Source organism: Manacus vitellinus, unplaced genomic scaffold (genome assembly GCF_001715985.3).
Source record: "Manacus vitellinus isolate BGI_N305 unplaced genomic scaffold, ASM171598v3 scaffold_17_pilon, whole genome shotgun sequence".
Taxonomy (NCBI): domain Eukaryota; kingdom Metazoa; phylum Chordata; class Aves; order Passeriformes; family Pipridae; genus Manacus; species Manacus vitellinus.
The window spans coordinates 1,652,115-1,674,166 of record NW_021939256.1 but is presented as its reverse complement, the minus strand read 5'-3'; the positions used below and the strand labels follow the sequence as shown (position 1 = coordinate 1,674,166).

Below are 22,052 nucleotides of genomic sequence, written 5' to 3'. Positions count from 1 at the left end.
ATTTGCAATACATATTTTGCATTCATTTCAACGCAACATCCTGTGTATTTCCAATTTAAAACTATATGATATCAAACCCCACAACTTTTAAGGGAATGCTATTTTTAAATACTTACGCATTGTCTAGAGTTGCTTTATGGAACATAATATTTTAAAACATATGCATATATTGCACATTTAAAACTGTATGTCCATCTCAAAGTCTATAAAGTTGAGAAAACATACACACACATGCACATTCAACACGTGAAGAAAAGGTTCCCTCAGTTAGACATAAATCCACATTTTGGTACAACTACACACAGACCGTAAAAAAAACCTTCTATAGCATACATAAAAGTTCTATGTCTACAGTAAGGTAGCCATATGAAGTGGAAAAACAGTCCATCTTTGCTCAGTAAGATACATTACAAACAGCTAAACAGATAAAATTAGCATTTCCTCTCTAAAGCAATTACCTCAAGTTGTACACGGCTTACTTCAACTCCAAATCAGAGCCCATGCTTACTTTAAAAAAAAAAAGGCATTGTCAAAACAATCTGAAGAGAGAACAGAAGTTTTACTCTCTGAAATCATAGTACCCCAGTATTTATTATCTTTAAGACAGAAAATTTATCCATCATTTCACTTTGATAGAGTAAGATGTCAGAAAGTTACCTGTCCATATCAACATCTTCTTGTATATTTGTATGCTTAGTGAGTAAGAATACAGACATATAATCTCAACATTTTTTTCTCAAATATCTTTAAATATTTAAATATCTTAAAAGGGTTCAAGAGCTTCATTTGATAAAGCTATCTAAGATGCAAAGGATCAGCCCAGGTTTCTTTCATACCAGTTTAACAGACTTTTGCTACACATGCAACTTCAGTACATTAAATACCAATTAGTTTTATCAAGATAAACACAGGATAAAGCTCATTGTGCTTTTTCTTGGTGTTTAGTTGACACAAATGAAGAGCCAACATACAGGCCTTCTCAATATTCACACATGGGTACAATTGGTGGATGGTGGTGTATCTATCCGACTTTTATTTTCCTTAGCATCATTCAGAGGTGACTTTTTACCCGTCTGGCATTTGAAGACTTGTTTGTAGGCCTTCCTAAAGTTTTCAGATAGAAATGCATATATAACTGGGTTCACAGAAGAATTGCTGTAAGCCAGGCAGTGTGCGATTACCCTGAAGAGAAAGGAGGCTTGAGTCAGTGGGAAAACTCCAAATTCAGCCCAGAGATGGATCACGTGATGCGGCAGCCAGGAGATGCCAAAAACCACTACCACCACCAACACAGTCTGTGCTGTCTGAGACAAGGAAAGGAAAACACAGATGTCTGATGAGCACTTGAAGAATCAGCTTTAAACCTGCCTCAAAACCATTATTTGGTGGAAAAAAAAGTACACTGATACAGACCACACTGGAATATTTATTACTGATTTTACCCCATTACCTGTATGGGCTTTATTTTTCATAGTGAACTACTGCAAAGGAGAACCTTAGGCTTAAAAATGCCATAGTAAAATGCAAACACATAACTTTCCTCAAAGAGAAAGAATGGTGTTCCCAACTCCCTACACAAAAGCCTAGCTTTTTCTGAGGTGGATGTAAGCCTGATGTAAAATAATATTAACAGAGATCTTTGGGAAATCTCATCCAGATCTGATGATCTATATTTTAGTACAGTGCACAAGGACTTCTCATGAAAATTTCAAGAGAGATCTAGTATACATAAAGGCAGCTCATGGAAGAGATTAGAGCAGTCACTTTGCTCAAGTGCTTACTAAAGATGCGGGAATTTTTTTGAAAGTCTCTCCTTTAAAGATAGAATTTCCACAGGGAGTGTCATACAACCACATTCTGGGATACAAGTAGAGGAAAAAAAAGAGTAAGGAGCTTGAATTTTCTGGTGATTGCATGTTGTCAAAAGCAATCTGGAAATTAAAGCTCACCACCAAATACTGAATTAAAAAAATGGAACACAAAACATCCTCAGTGCTGCCTCCATATTCCACTTTCACTATTTATGAGACGAACAGCCATCAACATCATTAGATCCATTCTGACAGCTGCAGAATCAGTTAGTACGACCCTCCAGGTGCTGAAGAAGTTCTGTCAGGGCACAGTGGAATTTGACTGTCAATGTTTTTTTTAGCTTTCACTTAATTCAGAAACAAGTTACTGCTTTGCAGTTGCCTAACTAATTAATATCTACTCATCTAACAAGTATTCTTTCAACTCAATTAGCCTCCCAATTGCAAGTTGATAATAATTCAAAAGCATATTATGTTATGGGTCATTATGATGACTATATTAATGCTTTTTAATGTAATTTTTCAGAAAACTTAGTCTCTAGACTTCTTCACAGCCAAAACTAACCCAGTGACCATAGAGTGATAAATATTGCAGCACAGAAAATATGTTGAGTTTTTGATAGTTTATTGAACTTGGTCTATACTTCTTGAAGTGATTAATGCTCAGTAATAATTCCGACTGATCTATCTGATCAGAATAGGAGTTGACTTAGAGAAACTCATGGGGAAAAAATTTTGATTTCTGTGGCAACAGGCCAAAATAACTTATGACAGATACTGTTGCTGGTTAGCATAATCTCACAACAGAAACCAGAGGACATTATATCTGTAGTTAATACAATTTGTATAGTCTTAAGCAATCATCTTTTCAAAAGTGGTTCCTCTACTTAGCCCTATGGAGTTTAAGTCATTTGCCACTAAAACAGCCACAGAAATGTTTTCTTTTTCAGGTCTCATCAGTAGAATGCGTGTTAAGAAGGGTGTACAAATTAAGAACAGTTCATTCTCTGATCACTGTGTTAGATGTGTTAATATTCCAAGTGAAAACAGATTTTCAGGATACCACATGTACTTCAAAAGAGGCATATTACTTCGGTTTGTCCAAAATGCTAAAAAAAAAATTAACTGTGAAAATCACCACCTTTCAGTAGATTACAGATGCACCTGAAAGCAGAGGCTGACCATGTGTCCCTTTTAACTTTTACTGAAGTTATTTCACATCTGCAGAATAAGCAATTTTGCATTAGGAAACCTTACAACATTTGTTTTATCCCTTTGTTCCTCCTAAGCCTAACTTCAGAGCTTACCTTTTCAAATCATCACTATGTCTTGCAAACAAGATATCACTAAAGAGCAGCTCTTGTTTATCTAATGGGGGCTTGCTTATTGTTTCCCATTAGCAAATAAAACCTGTCTGATATATTGTTAATACTAATGCTTGGTGACCAAAATGCATGAAAAATATAATTTAGGCAAATTAATATTTTTCATTAACTTTTTTCCACACAAACAGCAAATTTATTGTAAGGTTCTACTACCAAAATATTCCTAAAGGTTTCAATACAGCCACAAATGTATAATTACACCTGAAATGCATTCTTAACAAGACAGTAGAAGGAAATAAAAATAAAAAAGCTATGGTAACCAGAGAGAGCATTAGCACACTAATGAATGTAGTGTTTGAAAAACGTAAGTTAGGCCTTAGATTCAGAAACTTATTTTCTAAGGCAAAAGAAAAGTTCTGGCTTACTTTTTTTTCCCCTTTTGATTACTGAATCCTGATTCATCCAAGCAGTCTTTATCATGTCTGTAATACTTCACCCTGAAGCTACGAATGCTAGTTCCTAGCCAGCTATGTAATTCTTAGAGTTAGTGTTTAGCGGAATGCACAGATTTCCAGTTTGAGAATAATTTAGATTAGAAATGGCATTATATAGAACGTCTTTGAAAACTACACCATTGGCCTTGACAACATTAAATGCAAAACCGTATATATTAAGTATTTTACAGAATCAGGGTCGTAAAGGTCCTAATTCTAGGAATCGAAATCTATTGACTAGGGTATTTTTCAGGAAAATAGAGAATGCATAAATAATAGCTTGCTTATTCCCTGCTGAGCCCATGTACATCTCATTTACATTGCAGACAGTCTGCATGTCCATATGGAAATAGTGATCAGATCAAATGAAGAGCTATTGCCTAAGGGGTTTTTCTGACTCCAGTGTCATAAACTGAGGAGTTAGTTGATGATTACTGTGGTCAAATCTGTATTATATTAACTGACAATTTCTTGGTATAAACACATCTTTCAAATATTGTTCTAAGTCACAAAGCTTATATTCTGCTTTAAAGACCTTTAATGATTCTACTGGTAACCAGTATGTAACTTGCATCTTGAATGTAGAACCAAAAAACACTGTGTGGAAAATCAAAGAAGACTAGGAGAATCATTAAAAGTCTCTTATTAGAGACCCTAATTTTAAACATATAACAGAGGAATTCTTTAAAAAATATTAAAAAAACAGCTAATTTAAAAAAATCCCATTTAGTCAGGGGAAAATGCCTGTGAGAAAAAAAGACCAAAACCATTTAATTCTAAAGATAGGTTGTCTCTCCATGCCTAAATTTCAGATGCTTTGAAGTTCAAAATATGGGGATCTCAGGTAATGGCTTGATGCAATGTGATGGAAAACTTGGATTGCAAAAGATTCCAATCCTGCTAAGTTCAGAGGGACACTGAATACTTCATGAAATACTTAATTTCAGTTTCTTCTTTCTGTTACATCTTTAGCAACAAGCAATAAAATACCAAATGTGTTTAGCCATAAAACTAAAATATAAACAAATAAATAATAGTAATGAATACAATATACCTTTTTCTTGGATGCTTCTGACTTCTTTGACATGTTTCTCAATTTCTTGTGCAGGTGGTTAAGGACCTGAAAAGATTAATTTGTATCTTGTATTGTATTTCACCGTTTCCTATTCAAATAAAATTCAAACCCACATATCTTAGAGTATGCTCTTCTGCACTGTATGATTCCCTTACAAGCATTGCTGATCCAATTTACACATTTCCAAAGTGCACAGTATGAAAACTGAAGGAAATACATATCTGCATCTGTATGAGTCCACAAATATGAAACAGACCACAACTGAATTCTTATATAAAAATTCAGACATATTACATTAAAAATACATGTTATGAATTAACAAGGAAACCCACCATGCACCTAGAATTAGCAACCACTCTTCTTCCATTAAAAATCAATACCTGTTAATTTAGAATGACCTTTACTGAGTGTAACACAAGAAAAATGTATTTTGAGTCGGAGTTTTTCTGTGTCACCTGAGTAATTTCCTTCTTTCAGATGGATTTTTGATTAATGTAATCGGGATGCTGGCACTACTTGATCTTCAAAAGAAGCTTGGGCTTTCAAAAATAATTTATACTAAAATGAGGCACAATATATGAGGTGTGACTTTTATCAACAATTTTATGATACTCGCCATGCATCTTTCATGAGTAATTTTAAAAATATGTTACAAAAAGGCTCATCATCCAAGAGCAGGATCCAAATTTCAACACAGTACTTTACACATAAGATTTTGGATAGTGGATGCACAGAGGTACATGCCCTACTTTATCTGCAGTCATTATTACCTGAATCCAGTATATTCTTATGGCATGATTTGTAGGTATGGAGGGCAGGGAATGTGCTCTTCAGCTGAATATGCTTAACATACTACAAACCATACAGAATAAAAAAGATAAATTCTTATTAAACTGGAGGATTTAATTAAAATACAGCAAGAGGAATTTTTTTAGAGACAGCATCAAAGTGATGGGCTCTGTTAGATGATGCTGCTAGGTTGCATTTTACATTGCTCTAAGATGAAATGAGAATAATATAAAAGGTAAGATCATCCAGATTTAGTAGGTAAAATAATCCAGCTTTAAAATATTTTTTTAAGGAATGTAACATTAAATTTTATGGTCCATAAGGCCTTCTTAAGGTGGGGAAAAGGGTGCAAATTCAAGTTCTTTTATATCATCTGGGGACATTTTCTTTGTTTTCTTTGGGGAGCACAGCTAACCACTACCAGGACAGACATCAAAGTTACCTAGAGATATGATCCCACTCTGGCATCTGAGTCTTAGAGAATTAAAAGAAATAAATTGGTATTTGTGAATAACCATAGCTCATCAGCATATTCCACTTTTTAAGTGTCTACTCTTAGCTACCAGTGAATCAAGAACAATAATAAGACTAAAAATTAATTGTAACCACTTAATATTCTAAGTGCTGTCTGTTTGTGGTTGTCTGTGCACTAACATGTGAAAGACTCATACTGCAAGCACTTCCTATTCTGAAACACTATCCAGACTGCCACCAAGACTAACCTGAGCTCAGGAAAAGCAGGGAAAAAATAAATCAGTTTTCCCTGAGAAGGTCCCCTTTTGGCTTTATTCCTACTTTCTTCTTCAGGATGAAGCAGACCAGAAAATGACAGAGGAAACCCTGAAGTCCATCAGAAGATCAGGAAAATAACCATCTGGCTCACAGACTTTTGATTCACTTACCATCACCCTGTACAAAACAGTTGAATTGCTGGGTCCATTGGTGAAAAATGTAAAACTAAAAAAAGGGCATGCAAGGAATAAAATTAAGTTCACTTCCCATCACTGCTGCACAATCTATCATATTTCCTTCACATAATTTACAATGATGGGCTGTTTCACTGGACCCTCACAGTCCGAGACTAAAATCAGATAAACTCATCCCAGAAATCAGAACTGCAAAGTCTTTTTTTAAAGTTACAAGTATTTTTGTCTTCTGTGCTTAAACTTTTAGCATAAATTTTCGCATTGCATCTCTCTCCAATCCAAAGAAAGATGCAGTAGACAAAACCGTTAAATTGGATATTTGGTGGGGATGGGAGATGGTGGTGGAGAGTTTTGGTGCCAATTTAGATGATAACTTTTAAATGAATCCTTTTCAATTTCCCCTCTTTCAGATTATGTATATATTTCATAAAATAAGCATCTGCAGTGAAAACATGCCGGCTCTAGGTAGTAGTGTACCAGATGGTATGCAAACTAGCAGCAAGAGAAATATGCAAAATGCAATTACCTATCAACATCAGTGGAACAGCACTCAAAGACCTACACAGAATGCCATGGAGGGATAAAAAGAGCTGTGTTTATGCACAAACACTACGAGGTAAATGAAAAACACTCTCCTTATCGCCCATTTCAAATTATCTCTTCTCTGGGCCAATGAATACTAAATTATTCCTCTAACAGCCACTGTCTTTACCTGAATGAACAATAATTCTACATGCAACTCTTAATTTACCTCAGGCTATTTCTCTTAAGAAAGTATTTCAAAATATCCACTAGTACATTTGCATGTATTAGTGGGTACATTTGCACTAATATAATTACATTGCATTTTTAACCTATGGAATTAAATACCCAGCTTGCTAAAAAACAGGTCCTAACCTGTTCTCATAAGGTGCAACATTTTTTTAAAAAATTAAGCTCTGTAGAAAAGAAACATGAAACTTTTCTAACTCCAGCTTTCATGTCCCTGTTCTTAGTTGGCTCTGAGGGAAGGAACAGCTTTTCTGTCTTCCCATCTGCATGTATACAATAATTCCACTGACTACACCTTCATTATCAGCCATTGAAAATCATGCAGAAGGAAATCATGCAGAAGGAAAGCCAGGTCATTATCTAATAAGAATGAACTGCTTGTTTAACAGAGCCATAATGTAAGCATTACATTCTGAACCATCTCTGTAGCATGAACCTGATTTAAATTCAAGTGCCATTGCCTGCAATCCATGTTTTAAAGTAATGTTGCTACTTCTATTGTCACAATAGATCCTTCACTCTTTCAATTAAGTGTGTCACTCTTTTCAGTGCAGTTTAATAATTTTTCCCCTTGCTGCTCAGCAAAATTTAAGATACAATATCTGAAGCCAAAAACCACATAAGCTTGTATCTTATGTTGAGGCTCTTACTTTTTTTGGCTTAGTTTTAACCAATTCGATAAATCATACATGACTTCTGTGAATTCAGAATGCTCAGAATGATAGATAACAATGGAAACACTCCCAAGGCAAGACATATTTGTTTTTAAAAAAGCTTTTAAAATCATACATCTATAAAAGGAAAAGTTTGTTAATAATTACAGGTGTCCAACCTAAAGGCTTGATTGAAGGAGGCCTGATTTTCAAGGACTGAATCCTTGAAAAGCTGTGATATCCAAAATTAGTTGTCACATTGCATGACCCTGGCAGGTGCCAATTTTTGTTAGAAGCTGTCTGGGAATCATTTATCACTTCACTCTTTAGGAACACATTAGTGAGCAAATGTTGTAGCACTGTTACAAAGCACACACAGAAAAGTCAGTATTAAAAAAATATGGCAAGTAGTATGATAAGCAATGAAAAAGTCAGAATACAGACTGTCTACAAGTATGCAGTGCTGTGACTCAACTAAAAATGACATAATCACTGATCCTCTCTCTTGAGTAGTAAACTTCTTTCAAGATTAAGTCTGTGAGGCAACAAACGCTTGTTTCCTACAGATTTGTGACTTCTTGACTGTGTCCCCCAAAAAGATGTGTCTTCTCCATACATAAGACCTCTTCCCCTATGGCTTGTCTGATGTTTAGCAGTTGAGTGCAAACTGACTCTCCTTAAGAGAGGATGATGGAGACTTTCTACCTTCTTCACTCATTGGCTGCTGTTTTCACAAAACTAGGGAAATATCAGTCCTCCTGATATTTTCACTTCTCTATCAAAAATTTGGCTGAAACTGAAGCAAAGTTATTTACGGAAGAGAGAAAAGGTGAAACTGTACACACAAGACACAGAGCACAACCTCGTGAATCTCTACTTGAAGAGCACATCACGTGAGGTATTTTGGGAAGACACTGTTTCCAAATACCTGGCACTATCAGAACTTCTGCAGGTTATCCACTGGGGAAGATATAAATCTTTCCTAATACAATTTAGGGGGAAGAGAGAGAGAGAGAGAGAAAGAAAGAACTTGGCTCCCTATTAGAGTGCCTAAAAAATGAGACTTTCAAAACTTGAAAGTTCAATTGCAATTTGCTTATGAAAGAAACAGAACTGCCTTAAAGCAGTCTGGAAAAGGCAATATATTCAAATAGAGAAATTAGTCTCCTTTGTCTTAATCTGTATCAGATCTTAATCTGTATCAGAAGATTGCATTATTTCACTGATCCACTCTTCATGAAAATCAGTGAAGTCCATAAGAAACTAATGCAGAGACTAACCTCTCCTATGAAGACAGGTTGAGAGCTGGGGTTGCTCAGCCTGGAGAAGAGAAGGGTCTGTGGAGACCCTTTGCCAGTCTTCCAGTACCTAGAGGAGGCCTATGAGAAAGCTGGATAGGGACTTTTTATGAGAGCATATAGTGATAGGACAAGGGGTCACAGCTTTAAGCTGAAGGAGGGTAGGTTTAGATTAGATATTAGGAAGAAATTCCTTGCTATGAGGGTGGTGAGGTACTGGAACTGTGGATGCCACATCCTCGAAAGTGTTCAAGGCCAGGTAGGATGGAGTTCTGAGCAACTTGGTCTAGTGGGAGGTGTCCCTGCCCATGACAGGGGGTTTTGGAACTAGATGATCTTTAGGGTCCTTTCCAACCCAAACTGTTCTATGATTCTATGGTCTTTATAGTACTTCTGATGGTATTCCACAGCAGCAATCCTCTAACTCTGTGTGCATTCAGAAGCCAAAATACTTGTTGTACTTCATAAAACTTTATTAACATCAATAAAAGCTTGCAGTGACCAATTTACTCAAGATCTGTCAGAGTAGCAATGGCTTGGAGAAATCTGAAACTTCAGCTCTGATTTTCAGCTACTATCATCCTTAATTTCTTCCTCACTCTGCCCCAAGTGCCCAACTATTGCAGATGGAGATTTGCCAGCGGCTCCTAATGAGGGCAGGAACAAGTGGGATACAAGTTGTGGGGTACAAATACCTTCAATAGCCTTGTACACGTCATGGCATTTTGCAGTGTCATTGACACTGATGGGATACCAGGTATGTCCTAGGTATCTTCTAAAACTCAGGCCTTCAGGTTAGATCTTCCAGTCTGACACCATGGCAAGCAGGATAATACGTATAGACTCAAAACTCATCACCAAGCAAGCATGACATCCTAGCCTGGCAATAATTTAAGCACATGATTTTATTGTAATATTAAGTGGCCTTGATTTCATTGACTTGTTCTGGGCATGTTTTTACATAGGGTTGCTATTGTTGGCTTGGGGTTTTTGTTGTGGTTCTTTTGGTTTTGTTTTAACTACATATTCATACTAATATTGAGATATCTACTTTTGTAGAGGTGCTTTGTAACAACAGGATGTGTTATATTTACTATGCATATATTTTGATTAAGCATATTTCTTTCTTTCCTCCCTATATTGTGCAGGACTATCCTAATTTAGAAAGTATTGTTTTCAGTTTTCTCTCACATAGACTTCATACTAAAATTGAAGATGCTTTGTCTTTGAAATAGGGAAAAATTAGTAGCTGAAAAGCTCCCTCTCCACTCATTCTGTAACATTCTCTGTGCAATATGTAGTGTTTTCCTCAAACTGATGATCTATGGCTACAGCTCAGTCTTATTCACCACTGTAGATGAAATACCAGTGTATTCACACAGGGAAAGCAGTATTCAGTTTATGTATGAAAACATACATTTCTTCTTCATTTGCCAGGTTGGACTTGTTTCTCTACAACCAGTAATTTAGAAATATTGTCCTTTGAGTTCTGCATGCCTTGATTTTAGCAGAGTAAGATGCCATTCTAGTCTCAATTTGCACCTCACAATTACACTGATGTAATACAGAACAGAACATAAAATTCTTTGATCAAATTAACTACTTCAGGCACATCTATTGAACTTGCCAATTAAAGAACTGTGTTCTCAACATTTAAGCAGTCCTTATCTGCAAGAGCAGTCCTATCCTCTCAAATGTAAATCACTGCCCAAGGAGAAATCCTACAGCTGAAGATTGCTGGCACAGAAACAGCAGGATCTCTGCCTAACTCAGCAGGTAGCAACTCGTGTTCCGATCCTGTTCAGCAGCAAGCAGAGGGCCCTATGCTGAAGGCTACAATTATTACACACAGAAAAATAAGCAGAAAAGTCCTTAAATACCTGTATTTAGGTACCCTTGCTTATTACTTTTTCCTGTGTGGGTCCTCATGCCCTGCTCCCTGGAACTACCTTCCCTTGCTGAAGTCAGAGGCAAACCTCCCATCAGCTTCAGGTGGGGCAAGACAGGGCACATAGGGACCAGGCAGTGGGATGCACATTCTGCTCTTCATGTGTTAACTGGACCAGACCAAACTGGTAGTTTGTGTCTTTTTTAAGTGCACTGCATTTTAAAGAACGACTGTGAAGCCTGGACAACTTGTTGCTTTGTTGTACTTCATTGAGTTAAACTCCTCATACAGCACTGCAAGAAAATAAAAGAGTTGAGGTGACAGAGAAAGCAGCAGAGCACTGGGGCTTCTCAGCATTCTGCAACAAGGAAATCTGGCAGAGAGACCCCAGTAATTGTCAAAACCACACCCCACCCCCCCGTTCACCTCATGCAATCTCTGTTTTGACCTGTACCACTGCACAGATGTCATCCCCTCCCAGCTATAAAACCTGCTCCCTCCTCTTGTGCCACTGCACAGATGTTGTCTCCTCCCAGCTATAAAATCTGTTCTCTCCCTTTGTGCCGTAAATTCACCCCTACTTCTTTTCCTCCCAACAATGCCACGTCCCTACACATGCCCAGAGATGACCCTACCACCATCCTTGACATCTACCACCATCATACTCCCCCATTCCTTTTACATTTGCCTCACCTTGGCATAGCAGAAGGTGATGAGAAGCAGTGGCAGCAGATATCCAAAGACGAATGTGCAAACCACGTAGACCTTCTTGTGGCGTGGGTTGGGCCAGTGCTCCCAGCAAAAGGTCTGGTTGCTGGTCTCACGGTGGAAGATGCGCTGGTGGTGAGCCACAGGTGAGGCCATGGCGAAGGAGAGTGCCCAGATGAGCCCCACACCCACCAGTGCGTTGCGGGGAACGCGCAGGGCCGAGGAGCGCCGGGAGTGCACGATGGCCACATAGCGGTCCACGGACATGGCCGAGAGCGTGAAGATGCTCACCAGCATGGAGATGGTGAAGAAGTAGTGGATGAACTTGCAGATGAAGGCACCCAGCACCCAGGTGGGGAGCACGTAGACTGTAGACTGGAAAGGAATGCAGAAGAGTAGGTAGGCCAGGTCCGCGATGCTCAGGTTGAGGATGAAGATGTTGGTGGTGCTTCGGCGCTTGCCTGGCTTGCTCCTTGCCAGCACCGTGATCACCAGGGTGTTGCCCAGTACCCCCAGGGTGAAGATCAAGCCGAAGACGATCAAGGTGATGAAGTTCTCGATGCCGATGCCGAAGAGGGGCTTCCCCTCCTCCTCTGGCAGCCCAGAGAGGTTGAACTCCCCGCGGGGCAGCTCTGCCACAGCTCGGGACCTGTTGAGGGGTCCCCCCGCGGGCTCCCGCGGCTCCATCCTTCCCCTTGCGCGCCGGGCAAAGTTCCCGCGGGGAACGCGGAGCCACCGCTCCCCGGCACCGCGGCACGGCGGCGAGCCAAGGGCGGCCGCCCCAGCAACCCGCGCCGGCAGGGGCGGGGAAGCGGCGGGTGCCACCGCTTAGGGCGCCCCGGCGCTCGCAGGGGCGCGGAGCCTGCTCGGCAGCCCCGCCGCCCCCCGCAGAGCAGAGCCCCACCCCACCTGTCGCGGGACCCCCTTCCCCTGCCCACCGCGCCTGCCCCGCGCGGCGCCGGAGGGTCCACGACCCCCCGCTCTGGCAGTGGCAGCCCGCGGCTCCGGGAGACTGAGCTCCCCAGGAACGTCTTCTCGGAGAAGGAAAGGGTGGGGTTTTTTTCCTCCCTCCTTATTTTCCCCCACCCTTTTCTTCCCTTCTTTCAGCTTGTGATTGCCCACGCAGGGCGGCAGTGGGAGCGCGGGGCGGTCCGCGGGCAGGAGCGGAATCCCAGTCCTCTCCGCAGAAAACTTCTCTCTGCTTGGTGCCTCCACTCCTAGGGAGACTCGGGAGCCGCGTCTGCCAGAAAGGCTGGGCGGCGTTCAGCAGGTCCGGCCGGGCTTAAATGAACTCTCTTGGAAAGACAGAAAAAATGAAGTGCCTGAGTGAACCCACCTCAACAGGTAGCCAGCCGGCAGCAAGTCCTTCAGGCTAAACACTGCCTGTGCTCATTGTTTTCACCTCCTTCACAGGTTTCCATTAATCGGTCCGTACTATGAAGTATCTCAAAGGACAAAAGGTGGCAGACGTTGTCACTCCTTTAAAAAAAAAAAAAAAAAGGAAATCTAATCTAGCCGCTTTTCACTGCCAAATCACAACTCCCGTTGTGAGCTCTGCCGCGGCAGGACCGCATCCCCGCTTGAGGGCCAGCAGGCTCCTTGGAACCGGGCAGACGCAGGCAGTCCTAAACGGTGCCGACATGGGAGCTCCTGAAAATCCAGTCTTTTCAGAATGGGGTGAAATATAAAACTTCCTCCAGAATATGGATACGAGTTCATGTGAATATTCTCATCGGCATATCTGCGTTATGAATGAAACGGATTTGCCTGAGGGTTCTTAGCCGCTTGTTTTAGAATTACCAGTCAGGGAGCTACAGCTGGCAGCAGCAGTGACCACCAGAATCGTCCAGATGCGCTGTTGGAGGCAGTGAGCTCTTGTTTGCGTATTTTTCAGTCATCAGTTTGACAGGGTTTTTTTTCTACCTTTCTTTTTGCTACTTATATTGAAGCATTTCAGCAGCTGCACATCAGCTGACTGCAAAGGTATTGACTTCTGCAGATGTAGATTTTAATTAAACTTACATATGGTCTGCTCCATTATGTCCAAAGGAACACCTCGTGGGAGAACACAATTCAGTTTATATAGATCTTAGAAGCTTACGTGGATTGAGCTGTTTTATGCATCTGTTGTAACTCGGTTAAGAAGTTGCAAACATATTAAGCAAAAATGAACGATCAAAGATTCCTCAAACACTTGGGAGTGGTTTGTTTTTTCTAATGTGCATTCTTTATAATTTTTTGACGTTTGATTACCATGCAAATCTACCAGTCTCTACTTCTGCAAGTGATTTGAGAAAGAACATTGTTAAACATTTCTAGGATGTCACACACTTTTTTGGAAGTGCTCTGAGTATATTGTGAAAATTAACAGAAGTCACTATAGATTTTCCTAGTGTTGCTGATGACTATGTTTGACTGTGAATTCCTTCATGTGGTGAGTGAGATACAGGAAACATCTTGAATACCTTTGATATTTTGCTTTTGCATAACGTCTTGTTGCCAGACATCGCTCTTTTTCTGGGATGCCAGGAGTGCAAACTTGGCTTTAATGAAGTTAATGCTAACAATTACATTGATAACAACTTTCCATCTGAAATGCTGTGTTAATCCTCATCACTCACACTTCTGTTTTCTTGAGAAATAGAATCTTTTGAACAGTATAGCCTGAGAGGTGACCAAAGAATGTCAGACTTTACAGACAAGTAAGAAGGAAAATTGGTTACAGAAACAAAATTAGTTTTAGGGAAAAGTAACCTGAAAATCACATTAGAGATTTGTATGGGAATGTTCACTCTATTAGTTTCCTTTAGATATTTAATTGACAGTTTCATAGTTCAAGCTTTGCTTTTCTGCTACATATCTATTGTAAAGTATATAGTTCCTATAAGACTGCCCTGAGCATTACATGGAAAAAACCTGAGAATACAACTATATTGTAGTTATTCTGTCAGACCTTCAGGCTTCAGCTTTTACATGAGTGAAGTTCCCACATTTACAGCAGTCATGATTGCTGTTAAGACTGTCATAACCAAACAGGTGTTGACATTTTAATCCACTGCTCTTCTTATCTAGACTGAGTAAAATTTTCATGCAATAGAAAGTTCAGATGAAAAAGTTGTTATGGATTCAGTACAAATAATTATCTAGTTAAACACATAAAGTAGTCGAAAAAGCAGGTAAGAAAACCAGTAAAAAATTTGCATCGCACTTTAGAAGAATAGATTTCATATCTTTGCAAAAGGGATCTCTTAAGTATGTGCCTCATGCATTTCCTTGAATTTAGTTTTATTCAATCTAGTCCTGAACACCTTTTGACATGAAGAGATCTACTAAAACTAGAATAGAATATGAACTTCAGAAAGAGCAAGAAATTAAATGCAGTGTTCTTCTGTCTGTAATAGAATCCACAGTCATCTTTATCCGATGATAGCTCACCTCCAAAAAGTTATTTGGCTCCAAAATTTTCCATAGCAATTAGTGGAGAAAATAATAGGATATATCTATAAAGGAGATGGGAACCTGTGTACCCTGTTAAATGTAGGCCTCCATATTTACTTCTCAGTGGCTTAAACAGAAAGATATTACTGAAAAAGCTTACCAGAACATCCTTCCTTTTGCTCGCTCCAGTGGTTAGGTATCTTATGTTTATATGATTCCAATAATAAAAGTATTTCACTTACACTGGTATATTTTTGTTTCAGGAATGAGAAATCACATAAAAATCTGACACATAATAGGACATACAACTTCCCTAAGAAGTGTTTCAGTAACATACTGTATAAATTCTTTTTTTCTTGTTTTTTTTTCTGTGGTGAAGTTGAAGCTAGAGTTGAGGTTCAAGGCTCTAAACTACACACCTCAGGGAAACAATTTAAAGTGTACTAATTTTAAAGCATATGAGTAGCCCTAAATTTTAGAAATCTTTTGACAACTTAGCTCTTAGTTGATTTACCAGTTTTCCTTGCTGCAAAAAATATTCTCCAGATTTGGTTGTGTTTTGTTTATAAAACACAAGACTGAAAACAGACTTGTTTTGAAGACTGACTCTTCTTATTTATTTGTGAAACAAGATCAGGCACAATAGTCACATCAATTTTATCCCATTATTTATGACAAGTTCCTGGAGTAGGAATTTGCATTATTAAGGCAGATGTGAACTTTAAATATAATTCAAAAGTGAAATAAAAAAAATTCATGATTCATAACCAACCTTTGAGTCCCCTTCCATAAAGTTATTAGTGTGTAAAAGTCAAATATCTATAAGCATTAACTCACCTTCTATCTATATTCTTGGGAATAATGTAGCCCTCAGGTCATAGTTGTCTCTACATCAGATTTCCACTGTGGAGAGGTGTCACCAATAAACTGAAGTTTATTGCTTCTTGCTGACATTTAGAAAGAAGTAAACATCTGCCCATATACATTTGAGAGCTATTGTCATTCCATCCCAGAGTTTGCAATGATTTTTTTTCTCCTAGTTCTCTACCCCAGTTCTTGAAAATCAGTTCTAAAAAAGATTTTAAAGTGCAGGCAATCAAAAGAAGAAAAGTAAATTTGAAGCTATAGTTCCCAAAATCCCATTCATACTTTGTATTACTATTTAATGCTTTAAAGTAATACATTTAGTCTTAAAAATGGTATACAAAAACATGTACCCATACTTTATTCAATGCCCTGCAATTTTCTCTGTGAAAATGCCGAAAGCTAATCACCATGGCCTAGCAACATGAAATTGCTTTATAGATGTTGAAAAGGGTTACTTGTTTCATTTTCCTTGATTTGAGACAATTACCCCATGGAATGTTTTTTAATGTTGGCTGCAGAAACAACTTACCTGTGCATAAAAACACAGCTGTGTTTTGTCTAAAACGGAGAGCATCAATATCTGTTATTCCTTGACAAAACAGAATCAAGAGTATTTTGATGAACCTTTGTAATACAATATAGCACAACAGAGCAGGTCTTATAAAACTCAGGTATCCAGGTCGTGGGCACAGCATCTGCAGAAGCCGTTTAAATGAACACTTATTCTACCTTCAAACAGCTTCATAAATTGTACGTCTGACTGGTTTGAGGTAGTAGGGCAAGAATAGAAGGCTTAAGTTCTGTAAAATGAACTTCAAGTTTCTAGGTAGGAAAAATGGAAACGCAGGCTACTGAAAGTACCTCACCCATGTGGGAAACATGGAAGTTACCAAGGCTAAAAGAGATCACAGTGGAAAGAAGTAACTTGGAAAGCATGACTGCTGCTGAAGCAGGTGTGTACTGCTGGTAAAGAAACCGGGAGTTTGCAGGTTGCTTTGTCTAAGGTCAGCTCCAGACACAGGCCAAGAAAGTAATTTACCAAAGGCAATGAATAGGCTGACATAAGTAAAAAGGCCAGGGCCTCACTGCCCAGCCCTGGAGAACTTGATCACCAGGGCATTCTTTGGGCAAAGAGAGAAAACTGGTGGGCAGTAGACAGAGGATGGGAACCCTTCACAGCAGTTACTGCTGCCTCTACCTTCTCCTCCATCCTGACGGCAGCAGTAGTGTCAACGTTGGCTTCTTCAGGCTCTCCATAGATACTCAGAAAGGGCTTATGTGTCAGCAGCATCTTGAACTTGGCTTCAGTCCAGTCTTCCTTGGTCAAGGGAAGCAAAATCTGATTTGTACACATTGCCAAGGAGCCTGCAGATGGCTCCAAATACAGCTATGCAAGAAAAGAAAAGTGAGAGGGTTGCCATCTTCCTGCAGGTATCGTGCCCAAAAAGATGTGTAAGTTGATTTTGATTTTTCTTGGAATGTTTATATTTGTTATATGGATGCCTATCTAAGCAGAGATTTATAGTATCTAGGAAAATGTAGAAATAATACCTCTATAGCTGTGCAAAGGCCTTGTGAAGATATAGTACAGAAGAACGAGATTTTTTTAGACAAAAACTGCTAGTTCACCATCTCTTTTAATTTTGTCTGGCAGACTGCCATCATATAAATTGTGAGTCAGGAAACAAAAAAATTCAAGGCAGATTTAATAGTCTTCATTAGAATTACTATTAGAATTACCAACAGATCCTGTCTGCTTTACAAAACATGACTCCTATCTTCTAGTTAAACAGCCTGACAAAATTAATTTCAGTTACAAAGTTCTGGGGATGACTAGAGGATTGTTTTCTTCTACAGGTTTGTATGCTGCCCACCACTTTAGTACTGCTAGGACTTTGCCTGTGTCCAGAATTCAAGGAAAGGACATTAAAATATAGAGATCAAAATTCAACACAGCGAATTCATTCCATAGTCGCCATAGATCTTAACTTAATGTCTTGCAGAAACCAGTTTTCAGTGCTGTTGTCAGCTCTTGCAATTTTTTTTCTGACAGAACGGAGACTGGGTCTACTTTCAGGTAATTAGCGAAACATTTTACTGCAGTGGATGAAGGTAGCTTGAGCTTGGTTTTGTTTGAGCCAGACTTTTCTTTTTTATTGGTTTTTGTAGCTGCCTGAGTTGGTGCTTATTGATTCAGGTGCAGCTGTGCAGTGTTTTAATTTGCTCTGGGAGAGGGCTTCATTCAGACACAGATCACTAAACTGATTCTGTTTTTCATTTTTCTGAGATTTCATGGGAGATGTTATTACTCAGAGTTTATTTGAAGTTTACCAAAAATATAGATGAAGTTTTCTTCCCTCATCTCCCAAGACCGACTGGGCACAGGTAAGCACCATGACAGAGAGTTCTGCTGGAGGAGTTCCCGATCAAACTGCCCTGCATCTCAGAAAGCAAACAGAAATCAGTTTTCTGATATAACCAATTTCTGAAATAATCAATTTTCACAAATGTCTATTTATCCTAAAATGCTACCACTGATGGAAGCCCCACCACCTTTATAGATACTGTTTTAGTGATCAGTTATCATTTACAACCAGAATGCTCTTTGCTATTGTTTGCTTATATTTCTAGTGCAGTGATTTAAGCATGCTCCTCTCTTGTATGTGGATATGGAAAACAATGTATTCTCTCTTCTTTTGCAGACACTTTCCAGTATTTGAAGACTAGCAGTCCTTGCTGGAGGACGTTCAGGTTCACAGGTGTCCACCTGGAGGTGGAACTTGAGGGAAAAATTTGATCCAATATATAAAGATTTCCTACACTTTTCCTCCTGGAAGGAAAACAGCCATGTGCCTTTCTTTACAATGACCACTTTTAGAGAATCCAGAGGTTTATACAAGCTAATTTAAAGAAGCATTGAAAGTAGACTCAATTGTGGAGCATCCATGTTTTGTGCTTTTATGCATCTATCTCACTTTTCCTGTGAGTCCTATGTGCAGCTCAGTTCTTTGTGTCATCAACCCAGCACAAGAAGCTGTGTTTGCTTTTGGTAATCAAATCCCCTCATGACATTATTTTTGAGGTGTTTCACTCCAAGGAATCATGAAAATCAACATGCAAATAGGGCCGTTTCATATTTCATTAACCACAGTGACAAACTCTGTGTGTCTGTCAGAAGAGATTTTATTTTACTATTTTCTTTGGTATATTTAATAAATGGATTTTCTTTTGACTTTTAGTTTGATTTTGATATGAAAAACACAGCAAAGTAACTCATTTTTTTATGACTGGATTCTTGCTATTTTTATTTTTTTCCCCTTTTACAAACATTACAGAAACCAGCTTTTGAAACTTCTGTTTTTTAAAAAGTATATTTTTTTTTAGTTCTAATTATGTTCAGCTTCCACTGATAGCCCACAAGTAATTTTCCAGGAACAAGTCAATCACAGCATCAGGTTAGTAGATTATAGAATTTGCATAACTTTGTGAATCTGTTCCTATTTTTTTAACAATGTTTGACCTTTAGGTTCACTGAGTTTGAAGACTATCACTGGTAAAATTTGGCTTAGCTGAAGCCTTGTCAGTTTTTATCAATTTTGTATCTGGGTTTTGACTTTTTATAAAAAGCTACTTACTAAAGAAATTCTCAGCCTTTATTTACATATTCATTTAAGAATTTAATGTGATAATGTAAATTAAAATGCAAGATTTTTGGTTTTGTTATGGTAGCCCATGTTTGATTTAAAACTGAAATACTGAACAGAAAGAGAAAATACAGCTACAGAAACTAAGGAGTAAATCCACTTTCCAATTACTTTAGTCATATTTCTCATATTATTTTTTGTGCATTTCTATTAAAGACTTCTAAAGGAAAAATATGTAAAAGATGCATTTGTAGTGAATTGACAGCTATTTTTATCTATATGAGAACATACTGATTTTCAGTAAACTGTTTCAGTTGTGAAAGGGTGACCTTATTAATGAAATATGCTCTTTTGCTATCCTTGCCAAAAATATCATATAGTAGTCAAGACCACTACCCATCAGTTGCATCTATCAGTTTTCTGGAGATAAAATTAACTCTTCAGATTTTTTCGTGTAGGAAAAATAATCAATAGATAAAATATACTTTTTATGAGATGCAGAGAACCTAGAGTAGTGTCGTTTAAATTCTTAGCAGAGCGTATTTAAATGGATATTAATGAAACTAAAGTAGTTCAGGGATTTCATTTCATGAGCTTACTGCATTTCTTCATATTATTTTATATTGTGATGTTTTCTGAGAGCAAGATGCTTGCAATTATACAGGTTCTTGCAGCACCATAGAAAAATCTATGTCTCAAGAAGAGACATAACATTATATAGTAATGATTGAAGAGAATAGGTTTGTATTTATATTGGCTTGGAATAAATCTATACTAGGCTCTAACAGTAAACATTTCATCGTAAAATTTCTGAAGGAAAATTTAAATACTTGAAATTTTTGCTATGTTAGGTTATTGAAAAGAAACCTGCAAATGCACATTTCTCTTATCTGTTTAATGAGCACTACTCAAATTAAAACACTGTGGAAAACCTAATGTAGACAAACTTGAATCAACCAATACCAAACTAACTCATGGCCATTTACATTGACTTAACAGTCATATAAATAGTTTATTTTTGTATTTACTAGTAATCTTTAAAGAAGAAAGATTTTGTGTCAAAAATTGTGTAATAAATTCGATATTTTCTTCAACAATTCAGCTCTATTTATGTAAAGTAGAGAACAATATGCTATTATCAAGGACTTAAAATGAAGCCGAAATTCTCTCAACATATTCTACATAGTTATTAAGTCAGAGAAATTACATTCATAAGTTTCCATCACTAAAACACCATTTTGTGCCCATATACACAACCTTGACTGACCATCATAAACATTATCTTTGTTTCAACAGTCATAATTTACCTGAGACCATTTTTTCTGGATACATTGAAAAACGGGTAGCTTCTCAGTGTTGAAGACAAACTACTGAGAAATGTGTGAAGAGGGTTGAAAATGAATGTGCATACTTTAAGAACTCCCTGGAGTTACAAACTATGGAGAGTTTGTTCATATCAGTAACACCTACTTTTTTAATCCTCTATCACCAGCAGACACATTTCAAGACCAGTTATAGCCTCAAGAATATTTTTCCAAAAATTACATCCATGTTTGAGTCTGGAAAACGTCGTGTTCTAAGTATTTGATCTACTAAGGTATGTTGGCATTTCCTATAAATGAACACTCATCAGGAGGTACTGTGCTTCCCAAGTAGGTACCAAGTATACATAGGTGAATATGTCAATTAATCTAGTTACTACTCTATCTATCTTATGCATAAATACAGTTTAATAAAAAGATTTTGTATATACAGCCAGGCATATGATTGATTATGAGGTGCTCTAGAGGTTTTTTCTTAATGAGCTGAATAAAGCGCATCTTAGGGATATGGATAAACCATTTACAATGAATAAGTCTTGAAAGATATGAGATTTGCAGAGCAGACAGGAGAGAATAGTCTTGAATATTTTCCTGTGCCCTAACCATGCTCATATCCAGCAAGAGTGGAAGTTTTTTACTTTTTTGCACATTTCTGGCTAAAATCTAATTCTTTCTGATTTTCTGTACACAATATAAGAAGCATAAACACAAGCAGTACAACAAATTTCAACATTATTACATTCATAATATATGTATTTATCAGTCAGAATGATCATAGAAACATGTATTTATGACTCAATATCTGTTTTTCATTATCACTGTACTTAGCTGTTTCTTGGAAATGAAATACAGGTATTTAAACCACAAGAAGTTCTGAAAAGACAATAATTACTAGAAGCTTGACCTCAGTTTAGTCTTAATTCTGTTCATCTGCATAGGTAAAATAGACTTGCCAAGCATATGACCTATGATCTGGAGTTGCCTTCTGCAAACTTTTTTTGTGTCTTTATGTTTCAAATATTTCTGTTTTAATAAAAAGAATT

The 22,052-nt window shown here is 37.9% G+C and overlaps 1 protein-coding gene across 1 annotated transcript; it reads right to left on the bottom strand.

The window, feature by feature from the left end:
• Window positions 1-962: 962 nt before the first annotated feature.
• On the bottom strand, window positions 963-12,425 carry GALR1 (galanin receptor 1). The gene is made up of 3 exons (XM_008931260.3): window positions 11,724-12,425; window positions 4,685-4,750; window positions 963-1,304 (listed from the first exon to the last, which is right to left on the bottom strand). Exons 1-3 carry the CDS (start codon window positions 12,423-12,425, stop codon window positions 987-989), a joined length of 1,086 nt encoding a protein of 361 aa, XP_008929508.2. The 3' UTR covers window positions 963-986.
• Between the last annotated feature and the right edge of the window lie 9,627 nt (window positions 12,426-22,052).